Here is a 26,946-nt window from a genome sequence, read left to right on the forward strand (position 1 = left end):
TGTAGAAACAGGCCCTTCGGCCCAACTAGTCCACACCAACCCTCTGAAGAGTAACCCACCCAGACCCATTTCCCTCTGACTAATGCACCTAACATTACGGGCAATTCAGCATGGCCAATTCACCTGACCTGCACATCTTTGGACTGTGGGAGGAAACCAGACCACCCGGAGGAAACCCACGCAGACATGGGGAGAACGTGCAAACTCCACACAGTCGCCCAAGGCTGGAGTCGAACCTGGGACCCTGGTGCTGTGAGGCAGCAGTACTAACCACTGAGCCACTGTGATATTGTGCTGGCCTTTTATCCTACTCTAAGATCACACTGACCTACATACCCGACATTGTACAAACTTGCATGTGCCTATCCAAGAGTCACTTAAATGTCCCCAATGTAGATGATTTCTCTTCACAGATGCTGCCAAACCTGCTGAGTTTTTCCAGAAATTTCTATTCTTGTTTCTGATTTCCAGCATCCACGGTTCTTTCAGTTTAATATGACACACAACTCTAGATTAGCTCTGAAATATCCCCCCCACGACTAACGCTCAGAGTTTCCCATTGAGGCGATGCACCAAAACTCCTCAGACAGCCCCTTCCAAAACCCAGGACCTCTCCCTGGAAATATATCACCGTTCCTTCGCTGTCGCTGGGACAAAATCCTGGAACTCCCTCCCTAACAACACTGCCTGTGACCCCACAGCTCAAGAGGCTACAGAATTTCAAGAAGTAGGCACCCACCCCCCCCACCTTCTCAAGGGGCAGTTAGGGAGAGGCAATCAATGCTGGGCCCAGCCAGCGGTGCCCAAATCCAAAAAAGTCAGGAAGCACATTTTACGCTCAATTTGCAAATCCCTCCGTCACCGTGAGGCATGAACTTGCAAAGCTGCACGTTGGTGAGTGTTTGCTGGGAATTAATTAAGCGATGGAGGTCGATGAAGTTGCAGTGCAGGAGAGTCTTGGTTGAATCTGTTGCTCTTGTACTGCGAACCGTGAGTCGTGACAACTCGAGGGGCTAACTGGCCTCCAGTTATTCTTTAGTGTTGAGGGAGCTGAGCAATGTGAAGGGAGAGCTGGGTGGGGGGGGGTGGGGTGGAGTCAACCGGTTTGTCATTGCAGTTTTCTAGTCAACCTGTCCGGCCATGTTAGGACGCATAGGAACAATGTTGGCAAACTCGAAAGGGTTGCCTGAAACATTTACCAGGATGTTGCCGAGACTGGAGAGTCTGAATGCTGAGGAGAGACTGGAGAAGCAGGGACTTGTGCCCCTGGAACGTCAAGAGGCTGAAGGGATGACCTTGTCCGGGTTCAATAAAATCACAAGGGGCAGAGATCAGGGGAATAGCCAAGGTCTTTTCCCCCAGGAGCCCGGAACCAGGCGGTGAAGGTGTAGGCGTGAGGGGGAACGGCTTAAAAACGGACCTGAGGGAGCAACTGTTTCACGCAGAGGGTGGTGCGTGTATGGAACGAGCTGCCGGGGAAGTGGTGGAGGCTGGTCCAATGACAACATTTAAAGGACTTCTGGATGGGAATGGCTTAGATGGAGATGGGCCAACAGGGATGCCTAGTCAGCACAGACAGGTTGGACCCAAAGGCCTGTTGCTATGCATGGAGTACATGGGGTTTGAACCCAGTTATCGTGGCTCAGAGGCACTGCACCACAAGCTCATTCAGCATTGGCCATCTAAGAGGTGAGGGGGGGGTGGAGACATGAAACAGTGATGAAGATGTTGCTGATTGGTCTGAGCAATCGATTAATTAGTCTACCCCGGGGTGTCAGTGAGACCAGATCTGGAATGTCGTTGCTCTCCGTACTGAAGGAGGGATACGCTTGCTTTGGAAACAGGTCTCAGGAGGTTCACCCGCCTGCTACCCTGGGACCAAAGGGGTTTGCCCTCTGAGGAAAGCGTGGGGCTGGATCTTCAGAGGGGTGGGTGTTGGTGGCGATGGTCTTCTCTGTTTCAGTCTGCTCCTGAGGGGGTTCTCGGCAGGGTCAGCACTGACAGGACGTTTTCCCTCAGGGCAGGCAGGGTTTCGGAAATAGGGCTCTCCCTTTTGAAACCGGGATGAGGGCGAATATCTTCAGTCAGCGGGCAGTATGCCTCTGGAATATCATCCCCGGGGAAGCGCTGGAGGCTGAATCATGGAATTTACCGAAGGCCAAGTGGGACAAGGGAGCAAAGGATTGACGGGTGGAAGGAAATGGGGCTGTTGCAACTGGAGAGGGTGGGGGAGTGAGCGCAATGTCATTGTGACTAGAAGGGAGTCAGGGGTGTGGGCACAATGTCATTGTGACTAGCGGGAAGTTGGGGGCGTGGGCTGGAGGCCGTTGTGACTGGGGGGAGCGGTGTGAGGCGTGGGCTGGAGGCCTCATTAACTATCGCCCACCATCTTCTTGGGTTGCAGAGTAGGCCCGAGGAGTTGCCCTTGCTCCCAGCTGCTCGGCAGAAACCCATTTGCCGAAGCCTACACTATGAAAGGCAGTTTTGCCTGAGCGTGTGCACCGCGTGCTTGTTGCTCACACGCCCACGTTGAGAGTTTAGGCCGAGCGTGAATTCAAGGGAAAGGGGTTGCCAGCGACGCGATGTCTTACGGCAATTTCGGTTCCCTCTGGCATCCTTCACATCAGGCGGCCTGTGCCCTGACCCACCCCTCCAAGATCGCTGAAACACATTTACTCGCCTTTTATATAAGTCACTGCTTCTGGGATCATGCTGTGGCCCGGAGTGTGACAAAACGCAGAATGACGGAATTGCAGCGGCGCACACTGAGGCCGTTTGGCCCATCATGGCTACACTGGCGTCTTCAAATGAGCAGTCCACTGCCAACACTTCCCCCCACCCTGGCTTCCTCCCCCTTCCCAACCATTTAAAATCACGAGGGGCATAGATAAGGTGAATGACAAGTGAATTTCCCGGAGGGTGGGAGATTTCCAAACCAAGCAGCATGTTTTTAAGGTGAGAGGAGAAGGAATTTAAAAGGACATGTGTGAGGCAACGTTTTTACACAGAGAGTGGTTTGTGTATGGAATGAACTGCCAGAGGAAGTGGTGGATGTGGGGACAGTTACAGCTTTTAAAAGACATTTGGATAAGTTCACGAATAGGAATGGTTTGGTGGGATATGGGCCGAGCACAGACGAGTGGGACTAGTTTAGTTTGGAATTAAGCTCAGTGTGGACTGGTGGCACCAAAGGGTCTGTTTCCATGCTGGATGACTCCAATACTATGACTCTATGGCAAGTGGTGAAATTTGAATCCAGGAAAATCCGGATGCTATAAATCTAGCATCCGTGTAGTGATTGGTGTAAAAGGCCTGCCCAGTTCGCAAATGTCTTCCGGGGAAAGGAAACCTGACGGTCTGGGCCTACTTGTGCCTCCAGACCCGCCCCAACATGGTTGACTCTTGACTGCCCTCAGAAATGGCTGATGCAGTTCAAAGGGCAACGAGAGCCAGGCACCAAATGTTGGTCTTGCTTGTGAGCCACGAACGAGTTAAAAATGTCCCTCATCCTCCATTCAATCAGGGCGTCAGTCTGTTAACAACAGCATTTTCTTTTTTAAAAGTGGATCTCATTTACAGGGGAAGCCTTAAACAGAATATGTGTGCTTGATGTCAAATATTGACATTTTACAGACTGATCGATATATACAATTAGGCCATCAGAGCACTAAAGAAGGATAGATCCTAGATTAGTAACTAATGGTGTCTGACTATCAGTGACCAGACATTCTTGTTGTTCTTGGCACATCTGAATCCCTGATTCCACAAAGTCTGTCCCACCATCTACAAGGCACAAGTCAGGAGTGTGATGGAGTACTCCCCACTTGCTCCAACAACACTCAAGAAGCTCAACACCGTCCAGGACAAAGCAGCCCCTGTTTGTTTGGCACCGCGCACACAGACATCCACTCCCTCTGCCACCGACGCTCAGTCGCAGCAGGGTGTACCATCTAGAAGAGGCACTGCAGGAGTTCACCAAGGCTCCCTGGACAGCACCTTCCAGACCCATGACCATCGAGAAGGACAAGGGCAGCAGATACATGGGAACACCACCCTGCTGCAAGTTCCTGTCAGCTTCTCGACATCTTGACTGAAACCACATTAGCCGTTTGGAAACGAGGGACGGGCAGTAGATGTTTTGGGCTTGGCCACCTTGGTGGACGTACGGTGAAAGAATTTTAAGAAGCGGTGCTTTGATCCCAGAAAGTGGTGAACCAGTCTGAACCCCAGCGCAAACGCCTTCACCCAATAACATGACCACCTCAGAGATCACCATCAGGTCGGTGAGGGACACTTTAGAACAGGCAGTTATTAAAAGGAGTCTCACCCTCAGAGCTCTCTTCATTTTGGGTCACATAGTTCCACCGACTGAATAATACCCTCACACACACATTAACTTCACCCCGCTCCCTCGGGAAATGCGCCTCAGTCATACTGTCCGAAACAATTCCCACCACCACCGTCAAAAACCTTCAGAGCTACCCTCCAGCGGTCGCCTGCCCCAGATATACCTGTCCAACAATATCTCAAGAAGTACCCTGCAGAAATTTCCTCAGAAATACCATACCATTTCCTTCAGCGATACCATAAGAAATAAGAAGTGAGGCCATTCGGCCCATCGAGTCCACTCCACCATTCAATCATGGCTGATGGGCATTTCAATGTCACTCACCCACACTCACCTAAAATGCCCTCAGCAATGTCCTCCAGAAATACCCTCTTGAAATACCCTGACAGATACTCTCCAGAACTAGCCCCAGAGATACCTCTGAAAATACCCAGAGTTGTGTTCCAAAAATGCCCTCGGAGATGCCCTCAGAAACACCCCAGCAGTACCCTCGGAAATACCTTCCAGAAATACCCCAAGAGACACTCTTCAGCGACACTGCCAGAAATATTCTCTAGAAATTGCCCCAGATGTACATCCCAGAAACACCCTGCAGAAACTCTCCTCAGAAAGTGAATATCAAGACACACCCCTCCAGAAGTTCACACAGCAGTGACCCTTAGAAATTACCCCTCCCCACCCTCAATAATTTCCCCAGTCACATACCCACAGTAAGACCCCTGGAATATCCCCACTGATGCCCTCACTCTTCACCTTTCCTGAAAGGGCAGGGTGACAATAAGCCCGTCACAATGAACTATTCCTTTTGAAGGCCACGACAACTTCGGACAAATGGCGTTTGTTTTGAGGAGTGATTTTTCACCTCCCAGCACCCAGGTTGGAGAGCGAGCTGATTCAACTGAAAACCTCTGAACAGTAAAAAGCTGTCAGCTGGCGAGACCCAAACAGATGCTGGTGCCAGTAGTAATGACTTGGAGTTGGCTGACTGCTCAGAATTAGCAGGCATTTCTAAGTACATGGAACTTCACCCTTCAGCTCCAAACAGGGGTGGGGAAATAAAAAGAGAAAGGTTTAAATCTTTATTACCATACGGGCCAGAGTTCTTGGAGAGCAGCATCCAAACTGGCGCTGCAAGTTTGTAGTGTGTTTCAACGATAATCCAGTTGTCTTTCGAAAGGATAACGGTGTTGTTTATCTTATCACCTGGACGGCTTCATCACGCGAGATGAGCATTGCGTTTTCGCTGCCGGGCTAGTAATCCAGAGGGTTAAGATAATAATCTGGAGATTTCCCAGTTCAAATCCCACTTTGGAGAATTTGTATTCGGTTTTTAAAGGATCTGAAAGGAAGAGGGGTTGTGTTTTCTTCAAACAATACAGCAGGTACCGCTCATCCCCTTTGAGGCTGGAGCTCAGAATCCAGTCTGATTCTCCAGTGGGTCATAAAGTAGTCCTCTGTTTGTGACGTTATACATTTTGATTGGAAGAATAGAGGTGCAAAGGGACTTGGGCGTCCGAGTTCAGGATTCTCTTCATGTGCAGGTTCAGCTGGCAGTTAGGAAGGCAAATGCAGTGTTAGCATTCATTTCAAGAGGGCTAGAAGACGAGACCTGAGATGTACGACTGAGAACTGTATAAGGCTCTGCTCAGACTGTCCTGCATGAAATATCCTGAGCAGTTTTGGGACCCTGAGGGAGAGGGGGGCCAGAGGCAGTTTACAAGAACGCTCCCAGGGGGACGAAGGGCTTGTCGTATGAGGAGTGGTTGAGGACTCTGCGCCTGTTCTCGATGGGGTTCAGAAGGACGGGGTGGGGTCTGAGTCAAACTTACAGAATACCGAGAGGCCTGGAGAGAGTGGACGTGGAGAAGATGTTTCCACCGGGGGGAGGGACTCAGACCCAAGGGCACAGCCTCAGAGGGAAGCAACAACTCGTTAGGACTGAGGTGAGGAGAAGTGTCTTCAGCCAGAGGGTGGTTAACCTGAGGAACGCCTTGCCACAGAAGGTCTCGGAGGTCAACTCATTGGGTGTCTTTAGGACAGAGATTGGTAGGTTCTTGATTGGTAAGAGGATCAAGGGTTATGGGGAGAAGGCTGTTGCCAAACACATCAGCCATGATCGAACGGTGGAGCAGACTTGATGGGACGAATGGCCTAATTCTGAACCTACATCTGATGGTCTCCCTTATGATCTTCGGTGCTGGAAGATTGACCCAAAGCCTTCTGGCCTCTGTCCTGTCGAGTCCTGTCTACGTTTTACCTACTTCAGTCAGGTCACCTTAAAATCTATTAATTTCTCGGGGATCGGGTGCCAGAAGTTATTGGTTGTTCAGGCAGCATCAAAATGAGCACTTTTGCAGTCAGAATTTTATTCCAATTTGCACACCACAAGCTTCAAGCACCCTGGTGACCCTTACCCCATCCACACCCAATTTCGACCCATTTAACCCTTGATTAACATCTCAAGTTCCATTGGATCTCAGGCAGCCCCCGCCAGACCCTACTAGATAATCAGGGTTAGGCCATAGTTTACTCAACCTTCAATTCCAGCCGGGAATTATACCTGAACCAACATCACTGAAACAAACTAGCTTGCCCTTGTCTCGTTGCCACTGGTGACAGCAGCTTGTTGTGCACAAGATGGCTGCTCCATTCCCTGGGAACGGGCATTGAGAGTGCGTCATTGACCGCCAAGTGCCTTGGGAGGGTTGAAAGCGTGACAGAAACGACTCTTGAGGAAGGAGACGTGCTCTATCCCCTCTTCCTCCCCACTCCTGGTCTGCTGCAGACGGGCCCCTCCAAGGCAGCATTGCATCGTTAAGGGGACAGCGAAGGTCTGAGCGGGGCGGAGGCAGGGAGCCCTTCCAAGAAACGGAGCGATGGATGGTTTTTATTTACTTCTGGAAGCGACCGCTGCGAGAGAAGAGGGGTTGGGGAGGCTGGCAGACCTTCAGAAAGACGGTACCATTTGGCTGTTGTGCTTGTTACCATGGCGATTGTGTTCCATGTAGAGAACAGCAGCAGAGAAAAGTCAGTTGAGAGCCTCAAGGCCGGCTGAGCCCCGGGAGCCATTTTGACCCGGTCACACACACAGCCCTCAAATGGAGCTCGGGCACCGGGCATTCTGTGTCACAGGGGCACATCTGAGAGTGAGTCGGGCGGTGCTTTTGTATTTGAGGCCTGCTTAGTCTGTTTTTCTGAGGAGGGATGACCTGGCCATGGAGGGAGTGCAGTGAAGGTTGAGCAGACTGATTCCAGACTATGAAGAGAGACCAGATCAGTTAGGATTATATTCACGGAGGTGTTCAGAAGGATAAGGGGGGGCAGTCTCATTAAAACAAACCTGTAAAATCCGATCAGGATCAACACATGAAGGATGGTCCCGAAGGCCGGGGGAGTCCAGAGCCAGAGGGTCACGTTCTCAGGATTACAGGGTAGGTTACATAGAATCCCTACAGTGTGGAAGCAGGCTATTTGGCCCATCGAGTCTGCCCTGTGACCCTCTGGAGAGCAGCCCACGAACACCCACCCCCCCCCCTTACACTGCCTTCTCCCTGTAAACCCTGTATTTCCCACGGCCAGTCCACCCTAACCTGCGCATCATTGGACTATGGGAGGAGACCCACGCAGACACGGGGTGAACGTGCAAACTCCACGCAGGAAGTTGCTGGAGGGTAGAATCGAATGCAGGGCCCCTGGCGCCGACCACTGAGCCACTGTGCCCGCCCAAGGCTAAGACTGAGATGAAGAGAAACATCTTCACCCAGAGAGTGATGAGAATTGTCTGTCACAGAAAGTGGTTAAGGTCAAAACATTAACCTCGGCCACGCAAAGTCGAAATGGGCTGAGAGAAAGGGAAAAGTAATTGCGTTTTGGTAATTCAAGCAAGGGCAGGACTGTTACAATTACTGACAGGGCCCTGGGTAGTGTTGTAGAACAGAGATACCTAAGGGTTCAGGGACATAATTCTTTGAAATTTGTGTCACAAATCAACAGGGTGGTTAGGAAGGCATCTAGCACGTTTACCTTCATTGCTCCATTTAAATAGATTAGATTAGATTACTTACAGTGTGGAAACAGCCCCTTCGGCCCAACAAGTCCACATCGACCCGCCGAAGAGCAACCCACCCAAACCCATACTCCTACATTTACCCCTTCACCTAACACTATGGGACAATTTAGCACGGCCAATCCACCCTGACCTGCACATCTTTGGACTGTGGGAGGAAACCGGAGCACCCGGAGGAAACCCACACAGACACGGGGTAGAATGTTCAAACTCCACACAGTCAGTCGCCTGAGGCGGGAGTTGAACCTGGGTCTCTGGCGCTGTGAGGCAGCAGTGCTAACCACTGTGTGACCATGAGTCGGGACATCACATTGAGGTTGTGCACGACATTAGTGAGGCCTCTTCTAGGGGTACTGCATATATCATGTTATAAACCCATGAGGGGCAGAGATAAAGTGAATGGTAAAGGTCTTTTCCCTCGGGTGGGTGAGTTCAAACTTAGGAGGCACAATTAAGATGAGAGGAGAAAGAGTTAAAAAGGACATGAGGGGCAATGTTTTTACACAGACGGTGGTTCGTGTGTGGAATGAACTGCCAGAGAAAGTGGTGGATAAAGGTTCAGTTACAACATTTAAAAGGCATTTGGTTAATTGCATGAATAGGAGAGGTTTGGAGGGGCAATGGGCCAAGGTGGGGCTAGTTTAGTTTGGTCAGTGTGGACGGGTTGGACCGAAGGGTCTGTTTCCATGCTGTATGACTCTATGGGAAGTGATTTTCCCTCCCTGTAAAGCCTTCAAATCAGAAACACCCACGGTTATAAGGCTTGTCTGATTGGCACAAAAACCCGGGGGGGGGGAGGAGGGGGGGTGGTGTGGTGGTCTGCAGATGTCAACGCACAGCAGCAGTTCACTCCCCTGTCTCTGAGGAATGGACCTATCAGGAAGTCACTGTTGGGATGAAAGAGGAAGAGGACAGGGAGAACTGGTGGATATCGTGTGCACTGAACTGGCCAGAAATAAGCCTGACATTAACATTGTAAACTTGATATGCTGTAATGACCCCCTCCCATTGGCAGCAGAGTTTGTGCAAAAGTGGACATTCGATTTGGCAATTGAAAGATCAAAGACTGTGGCTACAGCAACTCAACAGTTAACTGATTGCAGAGTCAAAGGGGTATAGCAGAGGAGGAGACTGTTCAGCCCATTGTAGCCTGCACTGGCTCTTCATACGGAGCTAAATTTGTTTGTGCCAATTTCCCACTCTGTCCACTGCCCCTTTCTGACATTTTCTGTGGAGGGCTGATTGGGCTGATTCAATTTGATAAGGTTCCCCATGATAGACTCATTCAGAAAGTCAGGAAGTATGGGATACAGGGAGATTTGGCTGTTTGGATTCAGAATTGGTTGGCTGACAGAAGGCAGAGAGTGATTGTCGATAGAAATTATTCGGCCTGGAGGTCGGGTCCCACAGGGCTCTGTTCTTGGGCCTCTGCTCATTGTCGTTTTCATAAATGACTTGGATGAAGAGGGTGAGGGCTGGGTTAGTAAATTTGCCAATAACACAAAGGTTGGAGGTGTTGCCGATAATATAGAGGGCTACTGCAGGCTGCAGTGCGACATAGACACGATGCAGAGCTGGGCTAAGAAATGGCAGATGGAGTTCAACCTGGATAAATGCAAAGTGATGCATTTTGGAAGGTCGAACTTGAATGCCGAATATAGGATTAAAGACAGGATTCTTGGCAGTGTGGAGGAACAGAGGGATCTGGGTGTGCAAGTACATAGATCCCTCAAAGTTGCCACCCAAGTGGATAGGGTTGTTAAGAAAGCATATGGTGTTTTGGCTTTCATTAACAGGGGGATCGAGTTTAAGAGCCGCGAGGTTTTGCTACAGCTCTACAAGTCCCTGGTGAGACCACACTTGGAATATTGTGTCCAGTTCTGGTCACCCTACTATAGGAAAGATACTGAGGCTTTGGAGAGAGTGTAAAGAAAGTTTACCAGGATGCTGCCTGGTCTGGAGGGCTTGCCTTATGAAGAAAGGTTCAATAAGCTCGGACATTTCTCTCAGAGGAGACCTGATCGAGGTGTACAACGTAATGAGAGGCGTGGATAGAGTCAATAACCAGAGACTTTTCCCCAGGGCAGGACTGACTGGGTCATAGTTTGAAGATACTAGGAGGAAGATATAAAGGAGACGTCTGAGGTAGGTTCTTTACACAGAGAGTTGTGAATGTATGGAATGAGTTGCCAGCGGTGATGGTGGAAGCAGAGTCATTGGGGACATTTAAGTGACTGATGGACATACACATGGAGAGCAGGGAATTGAGGGGTGGGTAGGATAAGTTACTATATTTTACATTAGGATTAAACCTTGGCACAACATCGTGGGCCAAAAGGCCTATTCTGCGCTGTACTGTTCTATGTTCTATAAAAGAGACCAAGGAAGGGTTTGGAGGGATATGGGCCGGGTGCTGGCAGGTGGGACTAGATTGGGTTGGGATATCTGGTCGGCATGGACGGGTTGGACCGAAGGGTCTGCTTCCATGCTGTCCATCTCTATGACTCTATATCAGTTTAGTTCATTTCTGATCAGAAACCAGGCCTTATTCCTTTCTGACTTCACGACAAAACTGTCCACTCTCGTGGCCAGAGAGGGCAATTTCAAAAGCTCAAGGCCCCTCAGACAGCACACTCCGAACCCACAACCGTGTCCATCCGGAAGGACAAGGGCAGCAGATACATCTGGGCACACTGCCCCTCTGTGCTGCTCCCCATCCGGATTTAGAAATATCTCGCTGTTCCTTCAGTGTCGCTGGCTCAAAACCCTGGAGTCCCCTCCCTCAGGGCATTGTGGGTCAAACTGCCCCATTTGCAGCGGTTCAATATGGCGGCCCACTACCACCTTCTCACGGGGCAACTAGGGGCAGAGAATAGTGGGCGGCGCAGTGGCACAGTGGTTAGCACTGCTGCCTCACAGCGCCAGAGACCCGGGTTCAATTCCCGCCTCAGGCGACTGACTGTGTGGAGTTTGCACGTTCTCCCCGTGTCTGCGTGGGTTTCCTCCGGGTGCTCCGGTTTCCTCCCACAGTCCAAAGATGTGCAGGTCAGGTGAATTGACCACGCTAAATTGCCCGTAGTGTTAGGTAAGGGGTAAATGTAGGGGTATGGTGTGGGTTGCGCTTCGGCGGGGCGGTGTGGACTTGTTGGGCCAAAGGGCCTGTTTCCACACTGTAAGTAATCTAATCTAATCTAAGTAATCTAATCTAATCTAATAAACGCTGGGCCCAGCCTACCACACCCACATCCCATTAAAAAATGTTTAAAATTGTGAATCCTGTGTAGGTCAGACTGGGTAAGGACAACAGATGCCCTTCCCTACAGGAACCAGATGTTCCTTCCTTTACAATCGACGTTTCATGGTCAAAGGCAAAATTAATGCATTTAAATTCCACCACCTTCCATCACTGTACGAGAGAAGATAAAGTCTTCCCTGAGCCTCTGCTCAAAGGACCATGAGCCTAATTTATCCCAATAGCTCAGCTCTGAAGGAGAGTGCCTGGATCCGAAAAGTTAACTCTGCTTTCTCTCTCCACCCGATGCTGCGAGACCTGCTGAAATTCTCCAGCAGTTCCTGGCTTCCAGCTCTTTGGAGTTTAATTTATTTTCCCGGTTCCTCCAATCTCTCTTTGCCCAGTCCCATCCTGTGTCCCCCCCCCCCCCCGCCGTATCCCGTTGTTCCAGGGATTCAGAACCCCTCCACCACCCCACCCCCAACGACATCTTTACCATCCAAACCCTGAGCCTGTTCTCTGAGCAAATTTCACTCCGAGCAGTCTTGGATGGTGAAGGCATGTGCCACACAGGGAAGGGAGCCGGATGGTGACGGAACGGAGGAAGGAGTCACATAGCGCCGTGCCAGACAACACCAAACCTACTCTGCAACGAACGCTACGTCGGACAGACAGGCAGAAAGCTCGCCACCAGGATACACGAACACCAACTAGCCACAAAAGTAATGACCCACTATCACCAGTATCCTTACACACAGATGAAGGACGACTGGGACAACACATCCACTCTGGGACAGCCGAAACAGAGACAGGCACGGGAATTCCTAGAGGCCTGGCATTCCAACCGGAACTCCATCAACAAACACATTGATTCGGAGCCCAGTTACCAACCTCTGAGGAAAAGAACCGGAAATGGTATCACCCACTTTAACAGACCATGACGCATCCAGATATCCCCCGCTGTCTGAAAGTAGAGCGTTCCTGTGAAATCTTCCACAAACTGAAATGGCGTAAAGTGAAGAAGCATTCATTTATATGGGACGGTTGTTTTCGTAAAAGCGAAAATCATCTACGGATTTCTTTCAGTTAGTGAATACAGGTACTAAATGTAGGCCTTTCATAAAAGCCAAGTGGTGTAAAGTGAGCGGGGGATACCTGTAAATAGGAAGTGAGACTGAACCCCGGTGCTTCACCGGAGGCTCACTGATGATGTCACCGAGCACGGTGACGAAACGCCTGGGAACAAACCCACCGGCTCGGCGAGCGAGCCCTCAATCTGAACCTCAACCCGAGGTACAAACCATCTGTAAAACGGCAAGCCTCTGTGACCTACCTGTATACCAGCGTCTCGTCCACCGAGGAGTTGTACTGGATCTGGTACATCCACACCCGGCGTGGAGAGGCGGCGCTTGGCCAACGCACCAGGGCGCCTGTGTCGGTCACCTCCAGCACGGCGACGGTTTCCCCGTCCGCCTGGCCCTCCTGCACCTCCCCCTCCTCCTCGCCCTCCTCCTGCTGCTCGTCTGGGCGTCGCCGGGGCGGCCTGTTGGAGGTGGTGATGTCCGAGGAGCCGGGCCGGCGGTGGGGGGCCCGGGCCGAGCCGTTGCCGCCGTGGGGCAGGGGGATGATCTTGAGGTCGGCCAGGGCGCTGGACTCGCCGGCGGCGTTGGTGGCGAAGCAGGCGTAGGTGCCGTCGTCGGCCGCAGTGGTGACCAGGATGTCCAGGGTGCCGTTGCGGTAGGAGGTCACCCGGGACGAGTTGACGACGATCTTGTCGCCGGGCGACACCCAGTGGATGGCGGGCTCCGGGTCGCCCACCGCCCGGCACTTCAGGGTGGCCCGCTGACCCTCGAGCACCCAGACCCGGTGGGTGTGCCGGGTGATGAGCGGCGGCTCGCAGACAAACTCCTCCTCCGGCACCGACCAGAAGTAGCGGCCGGCCAGGGGCGGGGGGGCCGCGCAGGTCTCCAGGTCGTTCTGGCGCGCCAGGCGCCGCAGCCAGAGCAGCTCGCAGTTGCAGTGCAAGGGGTTACCGCCAAAGCTGAGGGCCACGGGCGAGAACGGGGACGGCCCGAGGGGCGCGGCGCCGGCCTGGGAGCGGGCGAAGAGCGGGTCTGGCGGCAGCGTCCGCAGCCGGTTGGACGTCATGTCGAGCCGCGCCAGCTTGCCCAGCTCGCCGAAAGTGCCCGCCACCACGTGCTCGATGAGGTTGTGGTCCAGGTTGAGGGTGTGCAGGTTGACCATGGCACGGACCGCCCGCCAGGGCACCCGCTGCAGGTTGTTGAAGGACAGGTCCAGGTCCTCCAGGGTCAGCAGGAAGTCGTCGAAGGCGGCGGCGCCGATGGTGACCAGCTGGTTGTTGTTGACGATGAGGTGCTGCAGGTTGACCAGGCCGCTCAGGTTGTGGTCCCGCAGCGCGGTGAGCCGGTTGCCGTCCAGGTGCAGCGAGCGCAGGCTCTCCAAGTCGGCGAAGGCAAAGGCCTGGATGGAGCCGATGGTGTTGCGGGACAGGGTGAGGTCCACCAGGCCGGACATGTTGACAAAATCCTGCTGCCCCACCGCCCGGATGAAGTTGTCGGCCAGCCGCAGCTCCACCGTGCGCCGGTCGATGTTCCCCGGCACGAAGAGCAGCCCCTTGTTGGCGCACAGCGTGCTGAGCGACTCCGACAGGTTCTGACACACGCAGTGAAAGGGGCAAGCCTCAGCCTGTGCTGTCAAGGCCCCGACCAACAGGCAGCCCAGGAGGAGCCTTTGCATCGTTGATCCGTCAGGGAGACCTGCGGGCAAGAACACGCACGGGATTAGCTCGGCGCACAACCCATCCATCAGACCCGGGGGCCAGAATGAGGCCATTCAGCCCATCCAGTCAGCTCCACTACTCAATGACATCCTGACTGCTCTGATCATCTGAAGGTTCCGTTTTCTAGCGTTTACCCCCAATCCTTCATATCTGTCTTCCTGCATTTTACCTCAACTCCTGAACTGCCCCATCCATCCTAAAATCCATTTTCTTGCCATTTCACCCCCAAACACTTGATTCCGTGATCATCCTTAAGTCCATTTTCCTGCCTTTTCCCCCAATCCTTGCCTTCCCCCACTAAACCAGGAATGGACATCTCCGAACGAGTCACGGTGGACATGACAGTACGATGAAAATGCTTCTTGACCACTCAGGCTCTTGAGGGAATGATTTCTGTTGTCTTTGATTCGCCTGACCTGCATGGGACTCCAAGGGTGGCTCAGTGGTTGGCACTGCTGCCTCACAGCGCCAGGGACTTGGGTTCGATTGGGCAACTGTCTGTGTGGGGTTTGCACACACTCCCCGTGTCTGCATGGGGTCTCCTCCTGGTGCTCCAGTTTCCTCCCACAATCCAAAGATGCGCAGGTTAGGGTGGATTGGCCATGCTAAGTAGCCCGCAGTGTTCAGGGATGTGCAGGTTAGGTGCATTAGTTACAGGGGAATGGGTCAGTGTGGATTTGTTGGGCCGAAGGGCCTGTTTCCACACTATAGGGATTCTATGATCTCGATCAATGAGGGCTGATTCTTAACTTCGTCCTTGCAAGTTGCTCATTGCCAGTTAAGTGCCTTGCCACCTCTTTCTTCAGGGGGAATATTTGTGTGCTGGCCTTGTCAGCTCATCCCGTGAGGTGTCAGAAGCCTGAGAGCACTTTTCTGAAAAAAAAGATTAATCTAACCAGTGTTCTAACTCATCTGAAATCTCTTCACGTCCGTATCAGAGTAGAGAGTGGCTGCTTCACGAAGAGTTAATCCGGACATAATTCACTACAAAATGGCTGACAAAGTGACCTAGATGGAGCTTAGGTTGGGTGGGGGGCGGGGGGGGGAAGTGATGTGGTGGATGCAGTTTACACGGACTATCGGACTCCCTTTGAAAGAATGGTGCGCAGGAGAAGGGCTGGGGGTGGGGAGGGGTCGGTGAGATGGCAAAGCAGAGTCAGTTTGACTAAAAGCTGGTCAGAAGAACAGAAACAGTAATCAAGAGCGTCAGAAGGATTTTGTACAGCGATGGGAAGTGAGCCATGCTGACCCTTGGCAGCAGAAAACAAAATAGGATTGGGTAGTGCGCGCACCAAGCGAAACTGCTGAAATATGTTGTGAAACAGCCTCACAAGGAGCTGCACTGAGAGACCACTTAAATGGAGAGGGTAAAAGCTCCTGTTTGGCACTGAGATCCCCAACCGTGCCCACTTCAGTACTGTTCAGATGTATCATTGTGCCTTGCAAATGTTTGCGCGTTAATTAAGAATGGTCTAAGTTTATATTTCGGATTGTAATTGCAACAAGAAGGAGTCCAGCAATTCACTCTGGTTAAGGATAGGATCAGGGGGGGGGGGGCGGCGGGGGGGTGTTGGGGACCGGGGATGGGCGTGAAACGTACCTTCTACTTCTGCCCAACCTGAGTCAAACTGGCCTATCCTGAGGATCACTGGCACAGTTGCTCTTCCAGAGTAATTGTTCTTCAGGCCTCTTGATCAGTGTCACTTTTAAAATCGGAGGTTGGGAACTCTTTGTTTACGAAGGTGCTCAAATGGAATGACAGGGCCAATTTCTGTTTGTGGAGTAGAGTCATGGAATTACCGTGGTCTCGCTCGGCTCAGTGACAAGAGTAGGTTCAGGGATATCAGTGACGTTGGGGGCTGAATGGCCTCCTTCAGTTTCCACTGAATTGTCAGCTTACCTGAGGGAGGTTGGGGGTTAACTGTGCTCAAAGATTACCCTACACCGTATCGTCCTCCAGCTCCATTTAGTCACCCCTCCCCATCCCCATCTGTCATCTCGCCCTCCTGGAAAATCCCTCAGACTCAGACGTCCCCTCAGTTGAATCTGTTTGATGTATACACACACACCTCTCTCTCTGTCTCTGTCTCACAGACACACACCTCTCTCTCTCTGTCTCACAGACACACACACACACACCTCTCTCTCTGTCTCTGTCTCACAGACACACACCTCTCTCTCTCTGTCTCACAGACACACACACAGACACACACACCTCTCTCTCTGTCTCTGTCTCACAGACACACACCTCTCTCTCTCTGTCTCACAGACACACACACAGACACACACATCTCTCTCTCTCTCTGTCTCACAGACACACACCTCTCTCTCTCTGTCTCACAGACACACACACACACACCTCTCTCTCTGTCTCTGTCTCTGTCTCACAGACACACACCTCTCTCTCTCTGTCTCACAGACACACACACAGACACCTCTCTCTCTGTCTCTGTCTCACAGACACACACCTCTCTGTCTCACACACACACACACACAGACACCTCTCTCTCTGTCTCTGTCTCACAGACACACACCTCTTTCTCTCTGTCTCACAGACACACACACACACATCTCTCTCTCTCTGTCTCTGTCTCACAGACACACACCTCTCTCTCTCTGTCTCATAGACACACACACACACATCTCTCTCTCTCTCTCTCTCTCTCTCTCTCTCTCTCTCTCTGTCTCACAGACACACACACCTCTCTTTCTCTCTCTCAGACACACACACAGACACATACACAGACAGACACACGCGCTCAGACACACAAATACAGACATGCACATACACATTGGCACACAGATGCACAGACACACACATGGCTACACACATACACAAACATACGTTGATTCATACACACACAGACACGTGCTTAGTGGTGTTATTAATCCAGAGACCCAGGGAATGTTCTGGCAACGTGGTTTCAAATCCCACTACAGCAGATGGTGGACTTTGAATTCAATGAAAATCTCAAATTATTTTTTTTTAAAAAGTCTGGAATTCATGATGACCATGAACGCACTGTTGATTGTCAGGAAAAACCTATCTCTTTCACTAATGCCCTTGAGGGAAGGAAATCTGCTCTCCTGACAAGGCCTGGTCTACAGTGGTTGGTAATGGAAATGAACTGACCTGTGTGTGTGTGTGTGTGTGTGTGTGTGAGTGTGTGTGTGTGAGTGTGTGTGTGTGTGTGAGTGTGTGTGTGTGAGTGTGTGTGTGTGTGTGTGTGTGTGTGTGTGTGTGTGTGAGTGTGTGTGTGTGTCTGAGTGTGTATGTCTGTGTGTGTGTGTGTGTGTGTGTGTGTGTGTGTGTGTGTGTGTGTGAGTGTGTGTGTCTGTGAGTGTGTGTCTGTGTGTGTGTTTGTATGAGTGTGTGTGTGTCTGTGAGTGTGTGTGTGTGTGAGTGTATGTGTGTGTGTGTGTCTGTATCAATCCCAGAGGGCCAGTTAACAAGGATGAATGTTATGTCTCACCACAGCAACTTGGGTAGAATTTCAATTCCGAATACGATGCGAGTCTTGGGGATGGTAACCGTGACAACCATCATTGACAACTGCGAAAGCATATCTGCTTCATGGATGCCCTTCAGTGATAGAAATCTTCCATCCTTACACAATCTGGCCTACGTGCGACTCCAGACCCCCCCACAGCGACTCTGAACCGTCCTTCTGAAACGACGGAGCCCAGTTCAAGGGGCAATTCAGGACAGCCGGCAAGTGCTGGCTCCCCCAGCAAATCCTGGGTCCCACCTGGGAATGCGGAGAACAGGGGACCCGAGAAACCGAACCCTTCGTGACAGTGACCGTCCCTGTCTTTCAAAGCAAAACACTCCCCACTTCTCCAGCTTCTCCTGGCAATATTTTGATGGAAAACTCCCTGGGTTAACCCATCGCACAGTGGTGCCTCTGCTGGGGGAAGGCTGTAACTGCAGCATGACCGGTTTACTTGGCTAGCACCAATCCAAGCGTGACCACGTGGTTTCAAGTGGGCGGAGTTCACAGGAGGTGTGCAGAGGTTGTCAACGCTGAGTATACCCAACAGTGCAGTATGAATCCAGCCCAGAATTTGCAAGATATTATTTTCCCCGGGAGGGTCTTAATTTGGGGAAGTCAAGCGTTCCATGTATGAGCATCTGTTTCTCTTGAAACTGGACATCTTTGTCTCTGCCTCTTAATTGCTTCTATTCCCTTTCAACGCATGTCGGTTTCTGTCGTTGGATTCGCTTCATGATTTCATGAATGAAGAGGGTTTTAAGTGGAATTCCTTTGCAGCGTTTGTCAAAATCTCTTTTAACCTTCAAATGTTCCCTCTCCAAATGAGTGCGATCCAAGCCAATTTGCATCAATTTAGCTGCTCTTTAGCCCAAACAGCTCAGGACGCCGTTCGCACACTGAGTTTTCCGAACCGTCGCTCGTCAAGTGCCTGCTGTCACCGGAATGGGTTGGATAACCCGTGGCACAAAAGCCCCTGAAAGGGGCAGACGCTGCGAGGCAGCTTCGCGCGGGTGAGGGCTCGACATCGAAGGGAGTCACAGTCTCGGAAAAAGGGGGTAATCCCTTTCGGACTGATGTCAGCGCTCCCAGCCACCGGGTCGCTATCACACATGCGCCTCGGAGACGGGAAACCTCAAGAGGACAATGGTCACCTTCGGAATCTTGGGGAAACTCCAGCCCAGGGGGGCTGTCATTGTCCAATCACTGGGCACCTTTCAAATCTTGAAATCAGTAGATTCTTGTCAACTAAAAGGGGGTAGAGGGATCCACCGTGGGGAGGGGAGGTGTTGGACGGCGGACCACAGTCGCATTGAATGGTGATGGCTTTCTGGGTGCCATGCGACTTACGCCAACGCTTGTTCCTTGGGTGATGTAACACATCGTGGCAAGGTGATGGCCTCAGGGGTAATGCCACTGGGCTAGTAAACCCCACGGCCAACACTTGCCCCACCTAAACCGTCTGCCAATGGACGTCTTCATTACCTGGTGGTCCCCAGGTGCCCTTTAGGGAAGATATTTTCTGCCCTCCTGTCCTGGCCAACCCCGAACCCAGCACCATTGAGCATTGAGTATAGGAGTTAGGATGTCACGTTGCAGTTGGACAGGACACTAGCCACACCACCTTTGGAGTACTGCTTATAATTCTAGTCACCCTGCTACTGGAAGGATGTTTTTAAGGGGAGCAGAAAAAAATTGACTCGGATGTTCAGTAGTTCGACAAAGTTCCCCATGGGAGACTGGTTAGCAAGGTTGGATCTCACAGAATCCAGGGAGAACTCGCCATTTGGATACAGAACTGGCTCCAAGTTCGAAGACACAGGGTGGTGGTGGAGGGTTGTTTTTCAGACTGGAGGCCTGTGACCAGTGAAGTGCCACAAGGATCAGTGCTGGATCCTCTAATTTTCATCATTTATATAAATTATTTGGATGTGAGCATAAGAGGTACAGTTAGTAAGTTTGCAGATGACACCAAAATTGGAGGTGTAGTGGACAGCGAAGAGGGTTACCTCAGATTACAACAGGATCTGGGCCAGATGGGCCAATGGGCTGAGAAGTGGCAGATGGAGTTTAATTCAGATAAATGTGAGGTGCTGCATTTTGGGAAAGCACATCTTAGCAGGTGTTATACACTTAATGGCAAGGTCCTAGGGAGTGTTGCTGAACAAAGAGACCTTGGAGTGCAGGTTCATAGCTTCTTGAAAGTGGAGTCGCAGATAGATAGGATAGTGAAGAAGGCGTTTGGTATGCTTTCCTTTATTGGTCAGAGTATTGAGTACAGGAGTTGGGAGGTCATGTTGCGGCTGTACAGGACGTTGGTTAGGCCACTGTTGGAATATTATGTGCAATTCTGGTTTCCTTCCTATTGGAAAGATGTTCAGAAAGGATTTGCAAAGATGTTGCCGAGGTTGGAAGATTTGAGCTATAGGGAGAGGCTGAACGGGCTGGGGCTGTTTTCCCTGGAGCGTCAGAGGCTGAGGGGTGACCTTATAGAGATTTACAAAATTAATAGGGGCATGAATAGGGTAAATAAACAAAGTCTTTTCTCTGGGGTGGGGGAGTTCAGAACTAGAGGGGCATAGGTTTAGGGTGAGAGAGGAAAGATATAAAAGAGACCTAAAGGGCAACTTTTTCACACAGAGGGTGGTACGGGTATGGAATGAGCTGCCAGAGGAAGTGTTGGAGGCTGGTACAATTGCAACATTTAAGAGGCATTTGGATAGGTATATGAATAGGAAGGTTTTGGAGGGATATGGGCCGGGTGCTGGCAGGTGGGATTAGATTGGGTTGGGATATCTGGTCGGCATGGACGGGTTGGACCGAAGGGTCTGTTTCCATGCTGTACATCTCTATGACTCGATGTTATCAGGGTTCAGGTTCTCAGCAGAGGCTGGGATGTTTTTCCCTGGAGCATCAGAGGCCGAGGGGTGACCTTACAGAGGTTAATAAAACCGGGAGGGACGTGGATAGGGTGAATAGCCAAGTTCTTTTTCACAGGGTGGGGGAGTCCAGAACTAGAGGGGCACAGGTTTAGGATGAGAAGGAAAAGATTTAAAAGGGACCTAAGGGGCAACGTTTTCACTCAGAGGGTGGTACGTGTATAGAATGAGCTGCCAGAGGAAGTGGTGGAGGCTGGTACAATGACAACATTTAAAAGGCATTTGGATGGGTATGTGAATAGGAAGGGTTTGGAGGGATATGGGCCGGGTGCTGGCAGGTGGGACTAGATTAATTTAGAATATCTGGTTGGTATAGACGAGTTGGACCGAAGGGTCTGTTTCCATGCCGACCATGTACTTGGGCCCCTAATTGCCGTCTGGAGTGGCGTGAGCAGGTACAAGGGGCATCAAGGCATGGGCAATTCTTTGCCCATGTTCTCATCAAAGGGTGTGTTGTCAAGAGGCCCCAGTTTCGCCCTTACCGAACGTCAGCTTGTCATTACATCGATAGCTGGGCTGAGATGTGGATGTACTGCCCCACCAAAAGAGGGTTTCTTCATGACAGGAGTGGGGTAATTCCTGAGTGGTCAGGCTGAGCCGGCTTCCCCATTTGGAATATCGTCACGAGGGACCAGCTTTGGAATCGGCAGCTCTGTGACACTGCGTGGGGGGCAGGGGATCGGGAGCTCGTGTTTGCTGACAGGAACAGGAAGGCCCCACCCATGTGGCAGAGTATAGACTAGGCCATGCAAAATGCAGGGAGAAACGTTCACCTTATCAGCAAGATCGTTTTCTTGGGGGATATGCATGTTGATTTTGACGCATAACCCTGTTCTTTTGTGAGCTTTCGTAGAAATCCTACGCTGTGGAAACAGGCCATTCAGCCCAACAAGTCCGCACTGACTGTCCAAAGGGCATCCAACCCAGATCCGCTCCCTACCTTATCCCTGTAACCCTGCATTTCCCTGAGCTAACCCCCTAACTTATACATCCCTGAACACTGTGGGTAATTTAGCATGGCCAATCCACCTAACCAGTCCTGGAGAAGGTTTACACCTGAAGCATTGACTTCTCCACCTCCTGATGCTGCCTGGCCTGCTGTGTTCTTCCAGCCTCTTGCCAATCCACCCTAACTTGCACATCTTTGGACTGTGGGAGGAAACCGGAGCACCCGGAGGAAACCCCACGCAGACACGGGGAGAAACTCCACACAGACAGTTGCCCGAGGTCCCTGGTGCTGTGAGATAGCAGTGCTAACCACTGAGCCACCATGTCACTGTGTTGGCATTTGTGGGTGTACATTATGGTTATGTCTTCACATTCGGAGTAGTCGCTGTTAACCCTGCCACTGACACTCTCCACATGAATCACCCTCTTCCATCCCCAAGTTACTTTGGAGGAAAGGACTTACAACGGTTTCACAAAACCAAGTGTTTTCTCACCTTCCCTACTGGGAAAAGGGGACGGCACATATTAACCAGCGCACTAACTAATAAATAAAAATGGCTACTGAGTCCTGACAACAGTCAGATTGTAGCACTGTGCAATTCTGTTGATGGATTCAGGGTCTGGCCAGGAGATGTTCTCCTCATTTAGTTGGCAATTGAAAGGCAACCACCTGTATTGAGGAGGTCACCTTGGCCCCCAGGTAATGGTACACTATTGAGAGTGAATGCTGAAAATGGTATGTGTGTGTGTATGTGAGAGAGAGAGAGAGCCTGTATACGTGTGTGTGTGAGGGAGAGTGAATGAGTGTGACTGAAAAAGTGTGTGTGGGTGAATGAGTTGTTTGTGGGAGTTTGTGTGTGAATTGATTATGTGTGAGTGAGAGTGGCTGAGTATGTGTGTAAGTGAGAGCATGTGTTGTTTGTGTGAGTGCGATCGTGTGAATATGAATGAGTGTGTGAGAGAGTGAGAATGAATTGCTTGTGAGTGTGTCTGAGTGAGACTGGGTGAGTACATTCTGTGTGTGTGAGAGAGAGGGAGGGAGTGAGTGAGTTGTTTCAGTATGAGGAAGGGAGTGAGTTGTTTGAGTGTGAGGGAGTGAGTGAGTTATTTGTGTGTGAGGGAGTTGTTTGTGTGAGGGAGTGAGTGAGTTATTTCTGTGTCAGGGACTGAGGGAGTTGTTTGTGTGTGTGAGGGAGTGAGTGAGTTATTTGTGTGTGTGTGAGGGAGTTATTTGTGTGTGTGAGGGAGTGAGTGAGTTCTTTTTGTGTCTGTGTGTGTGAGGGAGTTATTTGTGTGTGTGAGGGAGTGAGTGAGTTATTTGTGTGTGTGAGGGAGTGAGTGAGTTATTTGTGTGTGAGAGAGGGAGTGAGTGAGTTATTTGTGCGTGTGTGTGAGGGAGGGAGTGAGTTATTTGTGTGTGTGTGAGGGAGGGAGTGAGTTATTTATGTGTATATGTGAGGGAGTGAGTGAGTTATTTGTGTGTGTGTGAGGGAGTGAGTGAGTTATTTGTGTGTGTGAAGGAGTGAGTGAGTTACTTGTGTGTGTGAGGGAGTGAGTGAGTTATTTGTGTGTGTGTGAGGGAGTGAGAGTTATTTGTGTGTGTGAGGGAGTGAGTGAGTTATTTGTGTGCGTGTGTGTGAGGGAGTTATTTGTGTGTGTGAGGGAGTGAGAGTTATTTGTGTGTGTGTGTGTGAGGGAGTTATTTGTGTGTGTGTGTGAGGGAGTGAGTGAGTTATTTGTGTGTGAGGGAGTGAGTGAGTTATTTGTGTGTGAGAGAGGGAGTGAGTGAGTTATTTGTGTGTGTGAGGGAGTGAGTGAGTTATTTGTGTGTGAGAAAGGGAGTGAGTGAGTTATTTGTATGTGAGAGAGGGAGTGAGTGAGTTATTTGTGCGTGTGTGTGAGGGAGTGAGTGAGTTACTTGTTTGTGTGAGGGAGTGAGTGAGTTATTTGTGTGTGTGGGAGTGAGTTATTTATGTATGTGTGAGGGAGTGAGTGAGTTATTTGTGTGTGTGAGGGAGTGAGTGAGTTGTGTGTGTGTGAGGGAGTGAGTGAGTTATTTGTGTGTGTGTGAGGGAGTGAGTGAGTTATTTGTGTGTGTGAGGGAGGGAGTGAGTTACCTGTGTGTGTGAGGGAGTGAGTGAGTTACTTGTGTGTGTGTGAGGGTGTGAGTGAGTTATTTGCATGTGTGAGGGAGTGACTGAGTTGTTTGTGTGTGTGTGAGGGAGTGAGTGAGTTGTCTGTGTGTGTGAGGGAGTGAGGGAGTTATTTGTGTGTGTAAGGGAGTGAGTGAGTTACTTGTGTGTGTGAGGGAGTGAGTGAGTTGTCTGTGTGTGTGTGTGAGGGAGTGAGTGAGTTATTTGTGTGTGTGTAAGGGAGTGAGTGAGTTACTTGTGTGTGTGAGGGAGTGAGTGAGTTACTTGTTTGTGTGTGTGAGGGAGTGAGTGAGTTACTTGTGTGTGTGTGTGAGGGAGTGAGTGAGTGAGTTACTTGTGTGTGTGTGTGAGGTAGTGAGTGAGTTATTTGTGTGTGTGTGAGGGATTGAGTGAGTTATTTGTGTGTGTGAGGGAGTGAGTGAGTTATTTGTGTGTGTGTGAGGGAGTGAATGAGTTATTTGTGTGTGTGTGTGAGGGAGTGAGTGAGTTATTTGTGTGTGTGTGTGTGTGTGAGGGAGTGAGTGAGTTATTTGTGTGTGTGAGGGAGTGAGTGAGTTATTTGTGTGTGTGCGTGAGGGAGTGAGTGAGTTATTTGTGTGTGTGAGGGAGTGAATGAGTTATTTGTGTGTGTGTGAGGGAGTGAATGAGTTATTTGTGTGTGTGTGTGTGTGAGGGAGTGAGTGAGTTGTTTAAGTGTGTGAGGGAGTGAGTGAGTTATTTGTGTGTGTGTGAGGGAGTGAATGAGTTATTTGTGTGTGTGTGTGAGGGAGTGAGTGAGTTATTTGTGTGTGTGTGTGTGTGTGAGGGAGTGAGTGAGTTATTTGTGTGTGTGAGGGAGTGAGTGAGTTATTTGTGTGTGTGTGTGAGGGAGTGAGTGAGTTATTTGTGTGTGTGTGAGGGAGTGAATGAGTTATTTGTGTGTGTGAGGGAGTGAGTGAGTTGTTTAAGTGTGTGAGGGAGTGAGTGAGTGAGTTATTTGTGTGTGTATGAGGGAGTGAGTGAGTTGTTTGAGTGTGTGAGAGAGATACTGAGGGACTGTGTTGTTTGTGTAAAAATGTGTGTGTGTGAATCAATCTGCAGGAAAGCACGATTGTACCAGCAGCCAGTTTCCTCATTAGCATGAGAATCCTGCCAGTAAATCACTTGGCATCAGTAAAACTGTGCTGCAGCAAATATATTTTTTGATTAAGACAGCCGCCAAGTCTCTGCGCTTTGTGAGACAGGCACACGCCAATGACCTGGTTTATTTCAACATGCTTAAGCAAATTGATCTCAGTACTTTGTCATTTGGCTGATACAGGCGAAGGCAGAACAGCAGGGGCAGTCTTCAACGCTGTCTTCACTTTAACTACAGTGTTATCAGCTCAATCCGAATTGCATGTGAGGGGGACTGGCTCGTAGGAAGCAGTGCAAGGGTTAAAACCTCTGCACAAACACATCCACCGCTACAAAAACACACCACAAACACACACACACACACACACACTCCGTGTACAAAAGCAAGCAGCAATTTCATTGCAAATTCTGTCATTTTGACAATGACCTTCACAGGCTAATGACATGACACTTAGACCTCATCCCTTTAGTCAATCGTTTGCCCTACTACGCGGAACATTGCACTGGAAAGCCCTTTCTTTATTCCATTGCTTCATCTCCCTTTTTCTCTCGTGTCTTTTAAGTTTACCTTTCTGGTTGGAGAGGCATTTAGCTCTGTGACGGTGACCCTCCGGCTTGCAGACTCCCTCTTCTCGCCTGTCCTGCGAGCCCCAGTGCTCGGGTTTGCTCGGACATCTTCAGCTGCTCCTGGAGAGATGCGAGCTGTGTTCTCTCTCTCTCTCTCTCTGTGTGCCTTTCCTTTTTGCCCCCACTTTTCAGCAGATCCCTCGAATGCAGCTCAGCTCGACGCGAGCTGTTTAACAGTCAGGCTCCAGAGATCCGTTTGTATCTGCCTGTAGCTGGAAAGAGCAGAAACACATTCCAAAGGAACCTGCTCATTTTTTTGCCTTTGATTTCTCCAGCGCTGGCGGTTGAGACACACACACTGTCTTTTGCTCTCTGCCCGTCTCGCTCTCTCTCTCTCTTTCTCTCCCCCACCTCCACCACCCCCCACCCCCCTCCCCCTGCCTCTCTCTTGGGTTCTCTCTGTATCTCTGTCACCCACTATCTTTATCTTGCTATTTGCCAGTCCTATCTTTCTCTATCTCTGCTTCATCATGCTCTCTCTCAATTCTGTCTGTTCTCTCACTTTCTCGAATCTGTCTCTTTTTCTGCCTCTGTCTCTCTGGTTCAGTCCTTCTCTCTCTGTCACCCTCGCTTGTGTCTCTGTTTCTTTCTCTCTACCTCTGTGTTTTTCTCTCTCTGTCTGTCTCTCTCTCTCTCCTTGTCACTGTCTTCCTCTGTTGCACTCTCCCTATCTCTCCCTCTCCTCTCACTGCCTTTCTCTGTATCTCCGTCTCACACTATCTCTCCTTCTCTCCCTCTCTTCTGTCTGTCTCAATTTCTCTCCGTATCTCCCTCTCCTCTCACTGCCTTTCACCGTGTCTCTGTCTCACTCCTTCTCCGTCTCTGTCCCTCTCTCTTCTGGCCCTGTCTTTCTCTGTGTCTCTGTTTCACTCTCTCTTTCTTTTTGTCTCTCCTCCTCCCTCACTGTCTTCCTCTGTGTCTCTGTTTCATTCTCACAGTCTCTCCCTCTGTCTCTCCCCTTCTCTCTCACTACCTTTCTCTGTGTCTCTGTTTCACTCTCTCTATCTCTGCTCTCTCATTGCCTTTCTCTATGTCTGTTTCACTCTCTCTCTCTCTCTCTCTCTCTCTGTCTCTCCTCTCTCTCACTGCGTTTCTCTGTGCCTCTGTCTCACTCCCTATCTGTCTTGCGTTCTGTCTGTCTCTCCCTCTCCTCTCTCGGTCAGGTCCAGCCCCTTCACTGGAAAGGGAACTTTTCTCAGCACTGTAGGATGTTGCAGACAGATTAC

General features: G+C 50.6%; 2 protein-coding genes across 5 annotated transcripts in view; one reads left to right on the forward strand and one right to left on the reverse strand.

The window, feature by feature from the left end:
• The window catches only part of lrfn4a (leucine rich repeat and fibronectin type III domain containing 4a), a 28,940-nt gene extending 2,885 nt beyond the window's left edge, over positions 1-26,055 (reverse strand). The window contains exons 1-2 of the mRNA XM_072550897.1: positions 25,662-26,055; positions 12,980-14,423 (exon numbers count right to left, since the gene is read on the reverse strand). Coding sequence (XP_072406998.1) covers positions 12,980-14,403 — 1,424 coding nt within the window. The 5' untranslated portion in view covers positions 14,404-14,423; positions 25,662-26,055. The remainder of the gene's footprint in view (positions 1-12,979; positions 14,424-25,661) is intronic.
• The window catches only part of LOC140457003 (pyruvate carboxylase, mitochondrial-like), a 1,063,875-nt gene that overhangs the window by 429,555 nt on the left and 607,374 nt on the right, over positions 1-26,946 (forward strand). The window lies entirely within an intron of this gene.

Source organism: Chiloscyllium punctatum, chromosome 31, assembly GCF_047496795.1.
Source record: "Chiloscyllium punctatum isolate Juve2018m chromosome 31, sChiPun1.3, whole genome shotgun sequence".
NCBI classification, from domain to species: Eukaryota; Metazoa; Chordata; class Chondrichthyes; order Orectolobiformes; family Hemiscylliidae; genus Chiloscyllium; species Chiloscyllium punctatum.